General features: G+C 42.2%; 1 protein-coding gene across 4 annotated transcripts in view; it reads left to right on the top strand.

Moving 5' to 3' along the window:
• LOC123767377 (mucin-4) overlaps positions 1 to 20,529 on the top strand; it is a 79,008-nt gene that overhangs the window by 31,404 nt on the left and 27,075 nt on the right. For all 4 annotated transcript variants that reach the window (XM_045757034.2, XM_045757035.2, XM_069313059.1 and 1 more), the window contains exons 5-6: positions 5,023 to 5,162; positions 13,587 to 13,700. In XM_045757034.2, the coding sequence (XP_045612990.2) occupies positions 5,023 to 5,162; positions 13,587 to 13,700 (254 nt within the window). The remainder of the gene's footprint in view (positions 1 to 5,022; positions 5,163 to 13,586; positions 13,701 to 20,529) is intronic.

The following is a 20,529-nucleotide window of genomic DNA, read 5'->3' as shown; positions in this document are numbered from 1 at the left end:
GTTTCCGAACCCCTTGGGGACGAGACCTGTCGGTTAACGTGTAAGTTCGTATACGAGAAATAGAAAGGAGAAAATAAACTAGAAATGTAAAAAGAAATGGGTATGAAATTTGTTTGAAAACAAAACTCTAGGGGAAAAAATCGACAGGTTCATAGCGTAAATGCGACCGTATTTTGTTTGTACTCGCCAATAAGTGAAGTCCTGATCCGATTTATAAAAGTCCTTTTATTGTTCCTAACTGATTATTAAGACGTCTGGCAAACATCCTCTGGATGTTTCCTGCCAGCCTGCCTGCCTGTGCCTGCCTGCCTATGCCTGCCAGCCTGCCTTTCCCTCCCTAATTCTCACTACTTCCATCCCTTCCTGCCTACCTCCTAGCATATCTCCCTACCTTCCCCTCCCTCTTAGCATCCCTCCCTACCTCCTACCATCTCTCCCTACCTCCCCCTCCCTCCTAGCATCTCTCCCTCCCTTTCTGACTAATTCTCCCCCTCTCTCACTGATTCTCCCCCCCCCCCACCCCTCTCTCATACGGCCTCCCACCTAAGCTCCCTCATCCATCCATCCACCCACCCACCGGTCAGCCATCACTGACGCAATGCGTGCATCTGGAGCCGACATGGTGCACAGATGTTTCTTGATTGTGCAGATATGTAAAACAAAAGCACAGAATGAACATCCAGCCTTATGGCAATTCAAAATAATAGGAATAATAGGCCGTGAATCTGTGAAGTCACAGTGGGCAAACTGGACCATCTCCCACCTACCACCACAAGCCGGCGTGACGCTTGGCGGACCCCTTCCTACCCGATCTTTGTTCGGGTAGCATGACTCCCCAACCCCAATCAGGAAATTGGAAGTTTCAGATAACTAAAGTTCGGAAACCAAGTGGTGCTCTGTACAGTACTATAGATTGTGTTTTTGTCTATGTCCGATATGAGGAAGAGAAAAAGTACTGAAGCAAGCACAGTACCCTGAGGGACTGAGTTCTTCATGGTTGATACCTGCTTCATACCTGCTTGATAGGGTTCTCGGAGTTCTACTCCCCAAGCCCAGCCCGAGGCCAGGCTTGACTTGTGAGAGTTTGGTCCACTAGGCTGTTGCTTGCAGCAGCCTGCAGGCCCACATACCCACCAGAGCCCGGTTGGTCTGGCACTCCTTGGAGGAACCTATCTAGTTTCCTCTTGAAGATGTCCACTGTTGTTCTGGCAATATTTCTTATGCTCGCTGGGAGAATGTTGAACACCCGTGGACCTCTGATGTTTATACAGTTCTCTCTAATTGTGCCTATGGCATCCCTGCTCTTCGCTGGTTCTCTTCTGCATTTTCTTCCATATCATTCACTCCAGTATGTTGTTATTTTACTGTTCAGATTTGGGACCTGGCTCTCCAGTATTTTCCACGTGTATATTATTTGATATCTCTCCCGTCGTCTTTCTAGCGAGTACATTTGGAGAGCTCCAGTCTCCATGGTGTAGTTACCAGTCTCCGTGGTGTAGTGATAAGACACTTGCCTGGCGTTCCGCGAGCGCTTTGTCATGGGTTCGTATCCTGGCCGGGGAGGATTTACTGGGCGCAAATGCTTACCTGTAACCTCTGTTTAACGCAACAGTAAAATGTGTACTTGGTTGTAAAAACGATTCTTCGCAGCGGGGATCGTATTCCAGGGACCTGCCAGAAACGCTACGCGTACTAGTGGCTTACCTTACCTTACCTTGAGGTTATGGTGAACAAAACATGTAAATACTTATATATAACGTCTGTATATAAAAGCAAAAACAGTATGGTGGGTGGAGAATTGTGGCAAGTCAGGTGAGGTGAGGGAAGGAGGGAGTGGCAGCCAGTGGCGGGCTGCCACTGCCTGTCACTGCCACTGCCACTCAGCATACCAACTTAGTGGTTCGTTATGGTGAACACGAATGTAGATGCTTATATATAGCGTCTGTATATAGTGAATAAAAGCAAAAACAGTATTGTGGGAGGAGAATGTGGGTGAGTCAGATGACTTGATGGAGGGCGTGAGTGGCTGGCTGGTACACGGTGGTCACTCCTCGTTACTTTTTGACTCATAATAGCTACTTAGTGGTTCGTTATGGTGAACAAAACATGCAGATACTTATATATAACCTGTGTATATAGTGTAATAACCGACAAAGTATTTGTTCACTGATTGATGAACATAATTGAATCAACAATATGCACACCATATTTTGGAGTATAGCGATGATTCACTCATTTTATTATATAAATATATCAAACTTCACACTATTGAATAATATAACAGCAAAAAAACTATGAAAAATCAATCAGAGACATTGAAATAATTAGGTAATTATCTCTCTGTGGCAACTCCGGCCTGACAGCTGGCGAGCAACAGACCGCCTGGGACGCACGCTGAGTCAGCGCCTGATTTTTGCCAGACTTCCCCGCCCCATAGCGGGCAATATATGCCACTTACGATTTTTTTATTATTTTTCCCGTGATCAGTGAACACAAATTAACAGGTTAGGATTTTATTATTTTTTTTTTTTTTCTCCAAAATTACATGAGCCTGTAGGGAACAAAGGATATTATACCCCTAGCATGTTAAGGGTTAAACATCATGTTATTTTCTGCTGCCCAGTCAAAAACTTTATTAATATCTGCTTGTAGTTAGTTTTTCAATGTCTTTAGCAGAGGTAATTTTCATGCTGATTTTTGTCATCTACAAATGATGATAAGAAGCTATGCCTTGTATTTGAGTCTGTATCTGATATGAGAATAAAGAAAAGCAGTGGTGCAAGGTCTGTACCTTGTACTGAGCTTTTAACTCTGCTTGGACTCGATTTGATATGGTTGACTGTTACTCTTTGTGTTCCGTTTGACAGAAAATTAAGAATCAGACGTCCTACTTTACCAGTTATACCCATTGACCTCATTTTGTGTGCAATCACTCCATGGTCACATTTGTCGAATGCCTTTGCAAAATCTGTGTATACCATATCTGCATTCTGTTTTTCTTCTAACTCCTCAGTGATTTTGTCATAATGGTCAAGTAGCTGTGAGAGGCATGATCTTCCTGCTCTAAATCCATGTTGGCCATGTTGTTGAGGTCATTAGTTTCCATGAAACTAGTGACCTGACTCCTGATCACTTTCTCAAATACTTTTATTATGTGGGTCATTAGTGCAACTGGTCTATAATTATTTGCCAATGCTTTGCTCCCTCCCTTGTGTAGAGGGGCTATGTCTGCTGCTTTAAGCGCATCTGGTATCTTCCCCGTGTCCAAGCTCTTCCTCCACACTATACTGAGTGCCTGTGCTACTGGCACTTTGCATTTTTATAAATATTGAATTCCATGAGTCTAGACCCGGGGCTGAGTGCATGTGCATATTGTCAATTTCTCTTTCAAAATCTGTCACACTCGTGTTGATATCAGTTACATTTACAGGGGTTTGGATATCACGCATAAAAAAGTTGTCTGGATCTTCACTTTCATGCTGTTTATCGGAGTGCCAAACATGTCCTCATACTGCTTTTTTTTAGGATTTCACTAATTTCTTTGTCATCTTCAGTGTATAAATCTTCACTAGTACGAATAGGTCCAATACTGGCAGTGGTGTTTGCTTTTGATTTAGCATATGTGAAGAAAAATTTTGTTTTTTTCTTTATTTCCTGAATTGCTTTCTGTTCTAGTTGCCTTTCTTCAATCTCATATAAATTTTTCAGTCTCTGTTCAATGTCTTCAATCTACCTGTTTAAATTATTCCTTCTTTGTATGGAAAGTCGTGTCTGCTTAAGCATTTCCGTTAATTTTTTTCTTCTTTTGTAGTGTCATCTGCGTTTTCTTTCTACGTTGGACCTCACTGGCTTTCCTCAAAGGAACATGTTTCAGACACTTCATATGCTTCAGAAGTCAGTTTTTCTATTCCTTGTGTAGGATATTTATTACTTAGAACATTTTCCCATTGAATGTTTGTAAGTTCCCCTGTTTATTTTCTCCCAGTCTATCCTTTTATTATTAAAATTGAATTTATTGAATAACCCTTCTCGCCTGTTGTTTTTCTTGGGCTTACTATTATTAATGTTAGTTAGCACTTCAATGAGCTTGTGGTCTGAGTACGTAGTGTCTGAGACAGTAATGTCTCTTGATTAGCTCATCATTGTTCGTGAGTATGAGGTCTAGCAAGTGAAAAGAAATTACAGAACTGAGTTCTGTAATTTCTTTTCACTTGAGAATGAACCATGGAGGTTCGAAACGTGCGATTTTGTAATTAGTGTAATATATTCTTCAGTTATTCAATTCTTTTCTTCACCTAAAAACAACATGACTTTTGGTGAACTCCTCTTCCAGCTGAACCCTGATGCAAGAGCATTAGTAAGTGGGATAGAAGCCCTAAATCAGAAAATAGTAAATACAGAATATGCTGTCATATTCAATGAGACATGCATATGCATATATATATATATATATATATATATATATATATATATATATATATATATATATATATATAAAATGTTGTACCTAATAGCCAGAACGTCGTACTCGGCCAGTTATGCAAGGCCCGATTTGCCTAATAAGCCAAGTTTTCCTGAATTAATATATTTTCTCTAATTTTTTTCTTATGAAATGATAAAGCTACCCATTTCATTATGTATGAGGTCAATTTTTTTTTATTGGAGTTAAAATTAACGTAGATATATGACCGAACCTAACCAACCCTACCTAACCTAACCTAACCTATCTTTATAGGTTCAGTTAGGTTAGGTAGCCGAAAAAGTTAGGTTAGGTAGTCGAAAAACAATTAATTCATGAAAACTTGGCTTATTAGGCAAATCGGGCCTTGCATAGTAGGCTGAGAAGTGCGTTCTGGCTACTAGGTATGACTATATATATATATATATATATATATATATATATATATATATATATATATATATATATATATATATATATATATATATATATATATATATATATAAAATCTTAATTTTGTTTTAAACTTTTTGTTTATAAATAATTTTGTTTATAACTTTTAGCGAACCTGTGAAAGAGATGAAATTCAACAAGAAAAGTAGAACACCTATGGCTAAAAAGAAGAAAACTCCACAAGTAATTTTCCGTCGTGGCATAAATCTTGATGCAAATCATGAACAGTACTTGGTACCTCTTCAGCAGGGTGAGTATACATTCAGTGTTGATTTAATTTGCCATACTGCTGTTATTTGTTCAACAAGTTTTATTTGATTTCCATTGTCAGACAAAGCCTTTCAGGCTTATTGAAATACCTCTAGGCCAGGGGTGGTGAACCTATGTTATGTTTTTGTCACTGTTGTCACATGAGCAAGTTTTGCTGACATGGTGTTTCCATAGATTGTTTAAACCCCACCGACAATAAATAAATACATAAAGATTTTCATTATCTTAACTGGTAAACAAATTGTCTAATCAACATACTGACCTTTCAGAAATAGTTGCTATAAATAAATAAATGTTTATTCAGGTAAGGTGTATACATACAATGCCTAAAGCCACTATTACGCAAAGCGTTTCGGGCAGCAGATAGTACACTATGACAACAGATAGTGCACTCTGCATGATTAGTAAAGAGGCAGATTTTGTAAATGTGTTAGAACTCCATTGGCTTGACTAAGAACTCGCCTAAGAATTCCATTCGCTTGACTGATGCCATGGTCTAATACATTCATATCAGCCCAGATAGCTCCGGGGAGCCGCCGGATCTTACCCAGAAAACGGAGTTTTATTACATTCAACGCTATATATATATATATATATACAGTGGTACCTCGGAATGCGATTGTCCCTGTATGCGAGATTTTCGGAAGGCGAGGTGTATTTACTCCAAAAATTTGTCTCAGAAGGCGAGGGTTACTTCGGGAGGTGAGTTTGGACGCGAGTTTGTTGATACGCGTACAGCCGACCTAGCGCGTTCGTCGCCCCTCCGCCCCTCAGTTTATTATTGTCTCGCGCTCAGTGACTACCCCCACATCAATTCTTCTCGCGGATTTTCAGTGTTTTGTTGGATTTTTGGTGATTTGTCTATACAATTTGTTATTATATATCTCACCATGGGTCCCAAGAAAGCCAGTGGTAAGGATAAAGGCCAGAAAGCTCATGTGAGGATGACAATAGAGGAGAAACAAGAGATCATTCGGAAGCATGAGAACGGTACACGTGTTGTTGAACTTTGTAGGCAGTACAACAAAGCCACATCAACAATATGCACTATACTTAAGAAGAAAAATAAGATTATGGGTGCTAAAGTGGCAAAAGGAGTAAGAACATTAACGGCACAAAGACCACAAATACTTGAAGAAGTGGAAAAGTTGTTATTAATTTGGATACACGACAAGGAGTTGAGGGGTGATAGTGTTTCGGAGGCCATTATTTGTGAGAAAGCCAGGGTGTTGCACGAAGACCTTCTAAAGAATACCCCTGCAACGAGTGATGCAGATAAGAAAGAGTTTAAGGCAAGCAGGGGCTGGTTTGAAAAATTTAGAAAGAGAAGTGGTATCCATAGTGTTACAAGGCATGGGGTTATGTGATGTGATTATGGAAGGGGACTCCCCTTCCAAACAGTAACTCCTCTCCTCCTCCCCCCTCCTCACCATCTTCCATACGCCTACAGCACTCGACAGCAAGGTAAGTAATAACTGGAACACAGTTTTGTAGGTTTATTTAGATGAATTAGGTAAATTAGGTATAAAAATTTAGTTTGATGTGGGGTTTTTGGGGTAGTCAGGAACGGATTAATTCATTTCCCTTTATTTCTTATGGGGAAATTAACTTCGGAATGCGAGTTTTCGGAAGGCGAGGCGTCTCCAGGAACGGATTAAACTCTTATTCTGAGGTATGCCTGTATGTATGTATGTATATATATATATATATATATATATATATATATATATATATATATATATATATATATATATATATATATATATATATATATATATATATATATATATATATATATATATAAAATATATATATATATATATATATATATATATATATATATATATATATATATATATATATATATATATATATATATATATATATATATATATATATATATATATATATATATAAAAACATATGCGAACAAGCCTGAATGGTCTCCAGGCATATATACAACTGAAAACTCATACCCCAGAAGTGACTCGAACCCATACTGCCAGAAGCACTCTGCAACTGATGTACAGGATTCCTTAACCACTCGACCATCACGACCGGACAAAAGAGGATGGACGGCAGCCGAGGCTAATTCCCCATCCTCCATATATATATATATATAAAATATATATATATATATATATAATATAATATAATATACTGTAATATAATATGTCGTACCTAGTAGCCAGAATGCACTTCTCTGCTTGCTATGCAAGACCCGATTTGCCTAATAAGCCAAGTTAACTACCTAAATTAATATATTTTCTCTAATTTTTTTCTTATGAAATGATAAAGCTACCCATTTCATTACGTTTGAGGTCAATTTTTTTTTATTGGAGTTAAAATTAACATAGATATATGACCAAACCTAACCAACCCTACCTAACCTAACCTATCTTTATATGTTAGGTTAGGTAGCCGGAAAAGTTAGGTTAGGTTATGTTAGGTTGGTTAGGTAGTCGAAAAAACATTAATTCATGAAAACTTGGCTTATGAGGCAAATCGGGCCTTGCATAGTATGCTGAGAAGTGCGTTCTGGCTACTAGGTATGACACACATTATATATATATATATATATATATATATATATATATATATATATGTAAATATATGCGAACAAGCCTGAATGGTTGCGTTGCTCCTGGCAGTATGGGTTCGAGTCACTTCTGGGGTGTGAGTTTTCAGTCGCATATAACCCTGGGGACCATTCAGGCTTGTTCGCATTTGTGTTCCTCACGTGTGCCCCAAAGAATGAGGTGATTTGATAAAATGCTATGCCCAAGATTACCATCCGAGTGCCGGAGGGGAAGTGGTTCAAATAGCTTCGGCTATCACTTCCTTATGTCTGGTCGTGATGGTCAAGCGGATTAAGGCGTCCTGTATACCAGTTGCATTGCTCCTGGCAGTATACTCGGCCTACTATGCAAGGCCTAATTTGCCTAATAAGCCAAGTTTTCCTGAATTTATATATTTTTGTCATTTTTTTTCTTATGAAATGATAAATCTGGCTATTTCATTATGTATAAGTTTATTTGTTTAAATTTGAGTTAAAACTATCGTAGATATATGACCGAACCTAACCAACCCTACCTAACCTAACCTATCTAAACCTAACCTAAACTAACACAACTACGTCAATAATTTATGTTCCTAATAATATATAATAATAATAATAATTAAATTAAACTAATTGGAAAAAATTATTGAAAATAAAAAAATCACTCTGCCTATTAGGCAAATCGGGCCTTGCACAGTAGGCTAAGAAGTGCATTCTGGCTACTAGGTTTCACCGCTGAATTCGTTCTACCCGTCGATGCCAGGCTGTCCCTCTCCTGTAGAAACCCATACTCGCCTAATTGTATATGTTTTCCAGGACCTTAACACCTGGATATATATCTGGACGGAGTTCTAGGAGTTCTTCTACTCAACAAGCCTGGCCCTGGGGCCAGGCTTGACTCGTGAGAGCTTAGTTCAATAGGCCCTTGCTTGGAGCTTTCCGCAGGCCCACATATCCACTACAGCCAGGTTAGTCTGGCATTTCTTGAAGAAAAATATCCAGTTTTCAGTTTTCTCTTGAATATGTCCACAGTTGTTCCGGTAATATTTCTTATACTCGCTGGGAGGATGTTGAGCAACCATGGACCTTTGATGTCTATACATTCAAAAGGTGACACCCCTAGTGTCAGCACCTGCATCAGAGGAACTCCAGGATATTTCTAAATTCATAAGTGTTGTAGTACAGATTGACGATAGTGAGTGGTGTCCCAAGGAACATAAAAGTGTAGTGCTTTAGAAAAATAAGTGAGATAACATGAATGTGCCAAGTGAAGTGAAAAATTGGATGAGAAAAAGTGACCCTAGTGTTTACAGTGCAGACAAAAACATTCAAGATGGCCACCAGCAAGAAGAAAAACAAGACAGCGAGATTTTGGGGGTTTTAATGAAGAAAGCATTGATATAAGCAGTCTACACAACAAATTGGCAAAATTAGATAGTATTGTGAACTATCATGTAGAAATAAATCAGCAAATTGAAAGAAGGTAATAAGCACTTGAGTGGCAAGGTTTTAGGTCTTGACGGGTTAGTGAAAGATTTATGCAAGGACAAAAATCAACTGGAAACAAATTGCAAAGCCATGGAAGAGGACAATAAACTCTTAAAAATAGCTTTGGAAGAAGTTAAAGCAAATTTAAACTTAAATGACTATGATAGGTTAGGTAAAGAAATTCAACAGAAAAAACAGCTTTTGTCAGTACAGATGGAGGAAGTTGCACAGAGAATTGAACAGTGCAAGAAAGATATGCAACTCACCTATGCACAAGTAGCCAAGGAGAAGGAAAAAATAGAAGCAGCAGTAAAGGAAGCCAAACACGGCAGCAACCAGGATAAAACAAACATAAGGCTGATAGTCAGAAAGGAACTGGCATCATATCCTAAATTGGTGCAAACAGTTCATCGAAGTAAGTCTCATAATTTTTGGTTGCAAAGAAAAAGAGATAACATCTAGGTCTGAAAGAGCTGTAGAAGAAGAGAAAGTAGTAGATAATATTGTTGGCCTCATGGAAGTTCTTACTACCATAGAGAATGTCTGCAACTACAGTAGGATTGGAAAGTACGCAAAAGGGAAAGATCGACCTTTGAGGATCACCTTGATCAGTGCCAAACAGATCAAAGAAGTTTTAAGGAAAGCTAGAAAATTACAAAGTGATGAAGTAGGGAAAGTAAGACGAGATCTTTCAAAAGAAGACAGAGAAGCTGAAACTGAACCTCTCCGAGGCAAAACGTTTAAAAGAGAGCAGGAATGAAGAAGAAGAAATAAAAAAAAAAAAATCTATAGAGTGATAGGGGTAGGCAGACCAGTAAAGTGGTACATAAAGGCAAACCAACAAAATCTAATGAGAGGGGGAGTGAAGAATGAGGAGAGGGGGAACAAGTTCCTGACAACTGCATACACCAACATAGATGGATTGAGATCAAAAGATACTGGAGTTAAGTGACGTAATACAGCTGCAGACATCAGAACCAGAAATTGTTGCACTTACGGAGACAAAACTTGAAGATGATATTTTAAATGAGTTCATATTCCCAAGAGGCTACTCGGTTTGGAGACGGGACAGAAAAATTAGGAAAGGCAGTGGAGTTGCTGTGCTGGTGAAAAAACACCTAAAGGTAAACGAAATAATAATTGTCAATCCACGAGAAGTTGACATAATAGCACTAGAGATCTGCAATCAGGATGATAAATTAACGATCATAAATGCATATAGTCCACCGCCAAGCAACACATGGACAAAGGAGGAGCTAGATAATAAATGAGAGGGTCTTATAACAATAATGAGAGAAATTATAGTGAGAGCCGTTAAAAGATAGATCAAGACTATTGGTAGTCGGCGACTTCAACTTGAATTCCATAGACTGGGAGGAATATGAAGCTAGAGCGGAGGATTTTTGGACTTGTAGATTCGTAAACCTCATCCTGGAAACATTCATGTTTCAATATGTTAAACAAGCTACGAAGATGAGGGAAGTGGATGTTCCCTCCATGCTGTTTATGATATTTACCAGGAAAGAGGAAGAGATAATTGACATTCAATACCTCCCTTCCTTGGGTAAAAGTAACCATGTCTTTTTAGGAATAAAGTATGCAATGTGTTATAATCTGGAAGAAAATGAGGTTCAAGCATTTGAAAAGCCTGATTTTGCAACCCGTTCTCGCACTTGCTTACAGTCAATATTGGCTTATATAATAAGTGCATATGTGACATATTAATTGATTGTGAATATTTTAGTTTACCTTGAAAAGCTTCATAGAAAATACCGACCTTACCTAACCTTCTTAGTATGTTAAGATAAGCATCTTATTGCTTCTTATTTATAATTATTACTTAACCTATCAATGGTATAGGTTGGATTTCAGGAAAGGTCATTATGGGGAACTCGGACATTTCTTTAAGGAATTTGACTGGAAAGAATTACTGTTAAGACATGAGGTAAATGAGATGCATGTCAAGTTTTGTGAAATATATGATAGACACAAAAAATTTATAACAAAGCAGAGGTTCAGAACTCGGAAACAGGATTGGTTCAACGGAAATTGCAAGAGGGCCAGAGACCAAAAAAAGACAAATGGAATCAATACTGTATAGGAAGAGGCTAAATCCCCAAACATACCAGCGATACAAAGATGCGAGAAACAACTACACGGCAGTGAGGAGAGGCGGAAAGAAATTTTGAAAAAGGGATTGCGGACAAATGTAAAACAGAACCAGGTCTTTTCTATGAATTCATAAACAACAAATTGCAGGTAAAGGATAATATTCAAGTGAAAATGGGAAATAGGTTCGTGGAAAATTAAAAAGAAATGTGTGAAACATTAAAACGAAAAGTTCCAAAGTGTGTTAGTACAAAATGAAATCTTCAGGGAATCTGACACAATAAGAATTCCAAAGAACAGCATAGAGTACATAGAGGAGTCTAGAGACGAAGTGGAAAAAATGCTCAAGAAACTAATTAAGAACAAAGCAGTTGGTCCAGATGGAGTTTCACCATGGGTTTTGAGAGAATGTGCACCTGAGCTCAGCATTCCACTTCAATTGTTTTTTCAGGCATCCCTGTGTAACGGAGTTGTAGCTGATGTGTGGAAAAAGGCTAACAGTTCCAATCTACAAAAGTGGCAGCAGGGAAGACCCCCCCTCAATTATAGACCTGTATCATTGACAAGTGTAATTGTCAAAATATTGGTAAAAAGAATTAAGACTAAATGGGTAGAACCCCTGGAAAAAAACGATATAATATCAGACAGACAGTATGGTTTCAATCTGGAAGATCCTGTGTAACGAATTTACTCAGTTTCTATGATCAAGCCAGAGATTTTACAGGAAAGAGATGGTTGGGTTGACTGCATCTATCTGGACCTAAAAATGGCTTTCGACAGAGTTCCACATAAGTGGTTGTTCTGGAAACTGGACGCTAATTATAATCACAATCCTGATCACTAATTCCTGTAAATGAATAATTTACCACAAGTTTATTTGGAAAAGGAACCTAAAAAGTAGTTTGAAGATTCCTAGATGGACGAAATAGTGCTGTGGTGTTGTGGCTAGCGCTGTGAACATCGTGAACCGCATTGAATCACTGATATTTGAACATTGTACCCAGTCATTATCTCACTCAGGCTCTTCTATAATACTATCATGGCTAAATAATACAAGTTATATATATATTATGACATTATTAGGCGATGCTGTGGTCACACGCTGAACAGCAGTGCTGTGCGCGCATGCTGCGAGCGCTAGCCTTGGTTGCTCACTCACTACTGAGGCTCCCACACCTGGGAATGTGGGCCACGATTTTTTTTAAAGATGGCATCTGTTTACAAAGAGCCCTGAGGAAGCTGATGTGAACCCCATGTAGCTGCGGTAGTTTTGAATTGAACGTGAAAAATACAAATACCCGGAGGCGCGTTGCGCACCTGAAGCCTGGGCCTGCAGGTGCATTGCGCAGTTAAAGGGTTAAAACCCCCAAAATCTCACTCTGTCTTGTTTTTTCTTCTTGCTGGTGGCCATCTTGAATGTTGTTTTTGTCTGCATTGTAAACACTAGGGTCACTTTTTCTCATCCAATTTTTCACTTAACTTGGTACATCGTGTTATCTCACCTATTTTTCCAAAACACTACACTTTTATGTTCCTTGGGACACCACTCACTATCATCAACCTGTACTTCAATACTTAGGAATTGTGAAATATCCTGGAGCTCCTCTGATGCAGGTACTGACACTAGGGGTGTCACCTTTTGAATGTATAGACATCAGAAGTCCACGGTTGTTCAACATCCTCCCAGCGAGTATAAGAAATATTGCCGGAACAACTGTGGACATATTCAAGAGAAAACTGGATATTTTTCTTCAAGAAATGCCAGACTAACCTGGCTGTGGTAGATATGTGGGCCTGCGGACAGCTCCAAGCAAGGGCCTATTGAACCAAGCTCTCACGAGTCAAGCCTGGCCCCAGGGCCAGGCTTGGGGAGTAGAAGAACTCTTAGAACTCCATCCAGACACAATCCAGGTGTTAAGGTTCTGGAAAATATATACAATTAGGAGAGTATGGGTTTCTACATGTACAATATAAGCGTTTATTAACTTATAACCTAATTATAGTACTGTACTTTCTCTTTTTATTTACACTTCCAACAGCTGGTAACTTCTGCATTTCAGACTTCTTCATTGATTCTACAATTTAACATCTCAAATATTAGTACCTTATGCAGAGTTGTTTCTTACTAATTAAATTTTTCTTTATGCCTTTTTACTATTGGAAGAGAGGAATGCTAATTCCCTTAATTCTACCTCAGAGATTTATTCAATATGTATCAAAATATTTCTAGGTCTTAACTTTTTCCAGGTTGGGTTCGAGAAATTGTATACCGTGCTGTTTCTGAAACGTCAAGAAGTGATATTTACTATCATCCACCCAGTGGCAAGAAGCTTCGATCTTGTGTGGATGTCAATAAATACTGTAAGCATTAATATTCTGCACAAATTTATTTATAAGTACCTGAAAAAAACTAGCATTGAATGCAATGAAATGCCATTTCTGGGTAAGCCCTACTTGGCGTCATCAGTTGTGGAGTTCTTGCATTTACCCTGCAAAAGAAGACCCTGCAGAGGGGTCTTGGGCTACACAAATGTAGTCCAGAAGCTCCAATCGGACTTCTCCAAGCCCTGGGAACCACAGGCAAAGGCCCTGGGGCCAAGCCCTCATCCATGTCCACCGCTCAGGAAGGGAAGATGGAGTCCAAGGAAAGACTGAAGCCTCGGCGGGAAAGAGTGTCTCAACTGCCTCCGTTCCCACATTGGAAGGTGCAACCTCTCGAGCTGCCCAAGCCACATCCTGAACTAAACCCTGCCCCGAGTCCAAAACTATCAAGACGCTTCGGACCTGAAAGCAGGGGGAAAAGAAGCGTGAACCATTCCCACCAGGGAAGGAAGAGGGGTTTGGAGGTGTTGGTCAAGTGGGGCAGATCCAGAACATCCAACAAGGCACATAACCTAGCACATTGCAACACAGAAACGAGTCAATGCAACTTGACCGCTGCCTGATACTCGGAATGGTGAGTTGGAGTGCATGGGGAAAAAAGTCCCTCATGACTCAGGGTTATAGGTGTCGCCAACCCAACAAGCAGCATGGTGGAGGAAGAATGTATACATGACACCCGGTGCCACAGGTGAGGAACGACCCTTAAATTTGCGCAAGGCGAGAGCGGGCGCAAATCTCCCCCCCCCCCCCTGTAGTTCTGAGAGTTTTGTTGCTTGCTGGTGACTCAGTTTACCCAGTCTAATGATGATCTTATGCGGGTACAGGTGGCACAGACATTGCATGTGCATTTTAGGTAGTTGCAATGCGCTAGGTTGGTTGCTCACCCGGATGCCCAGAGGCTGCCCCGTTTTGCTTATAGTGACTCGAACTTCAGACTAGATTGAGGAGGATGTGGGGACGCTCAAGGCCATTCCTGGGTCCGGTGTCTTGGGCTCGGCGGCTCGCTCATTGTCTGCCTCGTTGAAGCTCTTTGCGCCGATCCTGCAGGATGTGGTTTTGCTGTTTTATGCTTCCCGGCTCGCGTGTCGGCAGGCGGTGCTTATAGGTTGTCCTCACCTTTTTGTCCTCTGCATTTTGTTGATTCTGCCATTGCGCAGTATTTTTAAGCTGCTTCGGCTAGTTGTCATCCTATATCTGATTTGTTGGTTCTCCTGGTGTCACTAAGGGGGGGGGGCCTTCCCGGAGGGGTCGTGCCAGGGCTCTGGGTTCCTCTCGTCGAGGTAGGCCACTGGTGCCAGTTTCGGGGCTGGACCCGCCTTCGTCTGGTCAGCGCAGTGTTCGCTCTGTGTGAGGTTCGTGAGTCTCGTAAGGGGCGTCGGTTCATTCACGGTTCACCCCATTGACAGGGCGATGGGGGGGGGAGGCTTGTGCTGTTTGCTCAGACATGGCCCCATGATTTGTGGGTGTTTCGGGTCGTTTCCTTCAGCCTGAGTTGGCATTGGGTGGCCCATCCTCCTTTAGGGGGTTCGGGGCTGGTGGGGCATGTCTCTTCTGCGTTCCGTCGGGTCATCTTGGAGTGGGATCGCTTGGGCCTGGTCGAAACAACGACGTCCCTCAATGGGTTTCCCTTCAGTTCCCAGTACCGAAACAAGACTGTGCGGACCTGCGGTTCATTCTGGATTTGTCCTGTCTGAACCCCTGGGTTCATTGCCCCTCCTAGATGACTATGCTGTCCCAGGTTCAGCTCCTGTTGGTGCCGGGCTCTTGGATGGTGTTCCTGGACTTCCTGGACACTTATTGGCACATCCTGATTCATCTGGGGTTCAGGAACTGGCTCGGATTTGTTGTGGGGTGCCAGGGATACCGTTTTTGTTGTCTCCCGTTCGGGTTGAACCTTGTACCTTGCGTGTTCACATGCCTTACCCGAGTCGTCGTGGCCCGTCACTGTCTTTTAGGTGTTCGGGTGTTGGCCTACCTCGACGACTGGCTGGTTTGGGCTCCCAGCCGGTCCTCTTGTCTGCTAGCCAGGGATTTGATTTTTTCCAGCTAGCCAGGTTCGGGTTCTTGGTGAACTGGAGGAAGTCCCATTTGGTTCCCTCCCAGGTTCGTACCTGGCTGGGCCTTGTGTGGGACTCTCGGATCGCTTCCTTGTCTCTTCCTCCGGAGTCTCTCCTTCGGTTGCGGTCCCGCATGCACTTGTTTCTGAGGGGCTCCCGGGTCACCCGGCGGTTGCTCGAAGGTCTGTGCAGGAGCCTGAACTTTGCGATGATGGTCTACCCCTCGGGTCGGGTTTGTTATCATCGGTTGTTCTGGTTCCTTCGGGGACGTCCCTTCCATCTCTCTTGCGATCGCTGGGTTCAGCCTCCTGGGGTCTTGCGTCGGCTGCTGCATCGCTGGCTTCCTCTTCGGGTTTTTTGGGGTTCAGTGATTTGGCGCCTGCCTGAGCCCTCGCTCGATGTGTTCACGGACGTGTCGTCTCTTGGCTGGGGCTTTGTGACCAGTGCTCACTAGGCTGGCCAGTGGCGGTGGGGTCCATCTTTTCGTAGGGCCCACAGCGCGGTGCGGGAGTTCGCGGCGGTGTGGTTTGCTCTTTGGAGGGTTCGGATTGCCCGCGGATCGATGATCAGGCTCCATTTGGTCTGCACCCCGGTGGTTCATTGCCTGAACCGAGGGGGTTCGATGCGGTCCTTGTCTCTTTGGCACCTGTCTCGTTTGAGTTGGCTCTTCCAGATGTTCGGGCACCCTGAGATGGACCTCTTCACGTCGGCGTGGTCGCGGCGCCTTCTGCTGTATGTGGCGCCCTTCCCTGACTGTGAGGCCATAGAGTTTGATGCCTTTCATCAGTACTGGTCGAGGTGGGGATTCCTGTACCTCTTTTCCTCGGTTCAGCTGTTGCTCCAGGTCCTGACTTGCTTGGAGACCTACCAGGAGAGAGTAGTCCTCTTGGCCCCGTGGTTGTAGGGGCTGCTTGCTCGGTGTCCCAACCCGGAGGTTTTCCCGATTCTTTCAGCCGATTGGACTGGTTTGTCACATGGCTGGTTCGATCTTCTCCTTAAGTCTTCACGTATGGTATTTTTTACTATAGTTTATCATCATCTCTATGGTGATCAGATGGCTTCTTTGTTAGTGTCTCCTGCGGGCTTCGTCTCAGCGGCAGTGTGAAGTTTCCAGGCGCTCCTTCTGGTTCTTTTTTACTCTTCTTCATTGTACTTCGCTTTCGGTTCAGGTGGTGGTGTCCTTTCTCTCTTGGTTGTTCCAGGACTGTCATCTTATGCCAAATACTGTCGCCTCTTTTCGTGCGGCGCTGGTGGAGCCGTTTCAGCTTGTCTTCGGTATTGATGTAACTTCTGCGCAGTTTCGCAAGCTGTCTCGTGCGTTGTTTCACCTCCGACCTGCTCATGTGCCACATGAGCCGTCCAGGTCATTGAACAGAGTGCTCTCCTATCTCTCTTCTCCTTAGTTTGTTGTGGCCCCTTCGGTTCAGGATTTTCTCGAAGGCTCTTTTCCTGTTGGCATTGGCCTCTGGGAGTTGGGTCGGGGAACTTCATGCTTTCCTCCAATACAAGGGTTTCTGCTCTTTCGGTCGTGGTGATCGGTTTGTTCGGCTGCAGCCGTCTCATTCTTTTCTGGCGAAGAATGAGACGGCTGCTTTCCGGAGGGGTCCTTGGGTTGTTGATGCTTGGTTGGTCAGGCTGGGGGGGCATCATGTTTTGTGTCCGGTTGCGGCCCTCTGCCGTTATTTGCGCGCCACGGCTTCTGTGTCCGAGAACGCGATTTGGGTTGATCCGGTTTCCCTTCTTCCCTGTTCGTGGGTACGAGTCTCCCAGGTCATCCGCAGGGTTGTTAAGTCTAGTCAGCCTGCAGTCTATCCCGTGCCCATGATGTTCATAAGTTCGCTGCTCTTGCTTTCGTCTTTGGCAACATGTCCTGGGCTGACATTTGGGCGGTTTTTTTTTTTGGCGGTCGAACAGGGTCTTTGCTGCACGCTACCTCATGAACGTTCCTGGGTCTAGTTGGGACTCTGTCACTTTGGGTCAGCGGTTGCAGCCAGTTGTCTCGACTACGGGTTGAGAAGTGAGCAGCGACCGCCTCCCGGGTAAGTCCCTCTGGTTTTCCTGTGGGTAGTTAGCTCCGGTGAGCCATAGGGGCTCCCTCCAGAAAACCAGCGTTGAATGTAATGAAACGCCATTTTCTGGGTGAGACCCGGAGGCTCCCAGGCAACCCTCTCTTCCCTGAGGTCGGCGGATTTTTGTGCGTTTTGTTGACCCGACCACACACTAGCAGGTGAAGGGATGACGACATTTCAGTCCGCCCTGGACCATTCTCAAGTCGATTGTGTGTTCTCGTGTTTTGATGTCCAACCTCAAAACTGATAGGTGGATTGTCGGTGCGGTGGTCTGGGTGCTTCCCCTTTTCCCTCCCAGGGAGGGAGGAGCTACACAGACAGTGCCGCGACAATGTGTGACGTCATATTCGTTTGCTCGTTTCTGTTTGGGGAGTTCTATCCACTTGTTCGGCTTTTTGTAGCAATTTTCACCAGAATAGGGGTTTGTTTTGGGACGCTTACCTTTCTGGGTGCCTGACCCAGTCGATGGCAGACATAGAATGCTTCCAACCACACGGGGGTTTCTGTAGGCTCCTCGTGCCTCTTCTGAGAGTGCCAGGTTCTGGCTCGTGGTCCCCCAGTAGGCCCACAGAACTCCATATACATGACTGATGCCAAAGTCTGACATTAGGATATCAGCCTGGATAGCTCCAGGAAGCCTTCGGGTCCCACCTAGAAAATGGCGTTTCATTACATTCAACACTAGGTTTTTGGGGAGTTCTTTTAGACATTTTGTCTTGTGTTAAACCATGCAATGGTTTGTTTTGACACACCAACCTTTCTGGGTGCCTTCCCTGGATGATGGCAAAAATGATAGACTTTATTTGTAAAGTATTCATTGGCCATTGCTCCCTGTGCCTCTCTGAGGGGGCCAGGTTCTAGCTCGTGGTCCCATGTCGGCAACAAGAACTCCGTGACTGATGACTCCAAGTAGTATGGCACTTAATCAGTATGATAGCTTCAGGGAGCCGACGGGGCTCTCCACAGAAAATAATTTTTGACTTTAAACACTTTCTGAAATATTTATATCCCATGTATTATAGTTGAATAGTATAGGTTCAAAAAGCTTTGTGTGGACTACTAAGATAGTTCAAACTGTTTAAATTATAAGAGTTGTTGTATCTTAAAATGTTTTTCTTAAAACCATTAATGATCATTTTTGGGGGAAGCTCCTTGTAGCTTCTGCTGAGAATCACAAGCCAGAACCTGGCTCCCTCTAATGAAGTGCAGGGAGCAGTGGCACCATGATAAAATTGTCAGTGAATTTGAATCATGTCTACCTTCACTGGGAAAGGACCCACAAAGTCAATAAAACCAAACAGACCACTGCTGATTATAAAATTTATTAACACTATAGCACTCTTCGAATGTCACTTGCATCTGACTTTTTTCTCTCTTGAGTCCGAGCATCAGACTGAGCTTGCATCCAATTAAAAAATATTGATATAAAATTAATTTATTATCCGATCGACTTTGGAATAGTTTCAAAATGAGCGCCTTTAGAGTGCGCACAATTTGATACCAAAATGAAAGATGTAACACAAACTTGATGTCGAAACACTTGAAAGATTATAAATACGTTTTTGGTCAAAATTTTAAAATATTTGTTAAAGTTCTGTTTATTGTGCCGTTATTATGGGACTAGTTTTAAAATGCGCGCCTTTAGATTGCGAACAATTTTATACCAAAATGAAATATGTAACACACAAATTTGTCAGAACACTGGAAAGACATAAATAATTTTGTGATGATGAGTGTCCAAAATTAAAATAATTGTTAAAATTCAAATTATTGCTCTATTATTATGGGAATAGTTTTATAATACACACCTTTATATTGCGAACAATTTGATACCAAAATGAAAGATGTAAGACAAAAATTGATGTTATCAAACTGAACGAGTATACATATTAGGCTGCGGTGTGCAAATTGATGCTCGTTCACGGGTAACTTTAGGCTTTGCTGCGGGGAGTCACGCCTGCCTTTTGGACATTATATGCATATACACCTGTAAGGAATTCTATTGAGAACACAATAATACCAAAACGAACAACGTAGCACGAGAATTCAAGTGAGAAAACTAAAATGAGTATACACATTTCGGTGTCGCCGCGCACTCGCCCGCACGATCATCCATATGCCAGGGGCGTGACCTCTAAGTTGGCGGTGCGCATGCCTGAGGTGCTAAAGTGTTAATACCTGAAAATATCTAAAAGAACTTCCTCAAAGTGTAAACAAACGATCGAAAATTCATGAAACTAGCACTAGATAGTCCACCTCCACCCATCACTTAAAGGGAGAAGGGAGACAGACCGGGTCAGCTGGCTACTGCACCCACAGTTGTTGCTGATGGTAGCTAGTGCCTGGGTATCCTCTGTCACCCAGGATCTGGTTTCCTGCCTTCAACTCATTGGTGGTTTTTGCCATTGTGGCTGTTCCAATGGATGCTTGTTGCTTGTGTTGCATGAGCCAGGAATATAGAGCAGATTCAAGCTAAGGAAACAAAGGTGCTGGAAAAATATTAGAAAGTTTTCTTTTGCAAATAGTGGTAAACAGAGACTGACGCATTCATATCAGACCGAAGAAAAGCAACTAGAACAGAAAGCAATTCAAGAAATAAAGAAAAACCCAAAATATTTCTTCACATATACTAAATCAATCAAATGCAAAAACCACTGCCAGTATTGGACCTATTCGTATTAG

This window comes from Procambarus clarkii, chromosome 74 (assembly GCF_040958095.1).
Source record: "Procambarus clarkii isolate CNS0578487 chromosome 74, FALCON_Pclarkii_2.0, whole genome shotgun sequence".
Taxonomy (NCBI): domain Eukaryota; kingdom Metazoa; phylum Arthropoda; class Malacostraca; order Decapoda; family Cambaridae; genus Procambarus; species Procambarus clarkii.
This window is presented reverse-complemented; position numbering and strand designations above follow the sequence as displayed.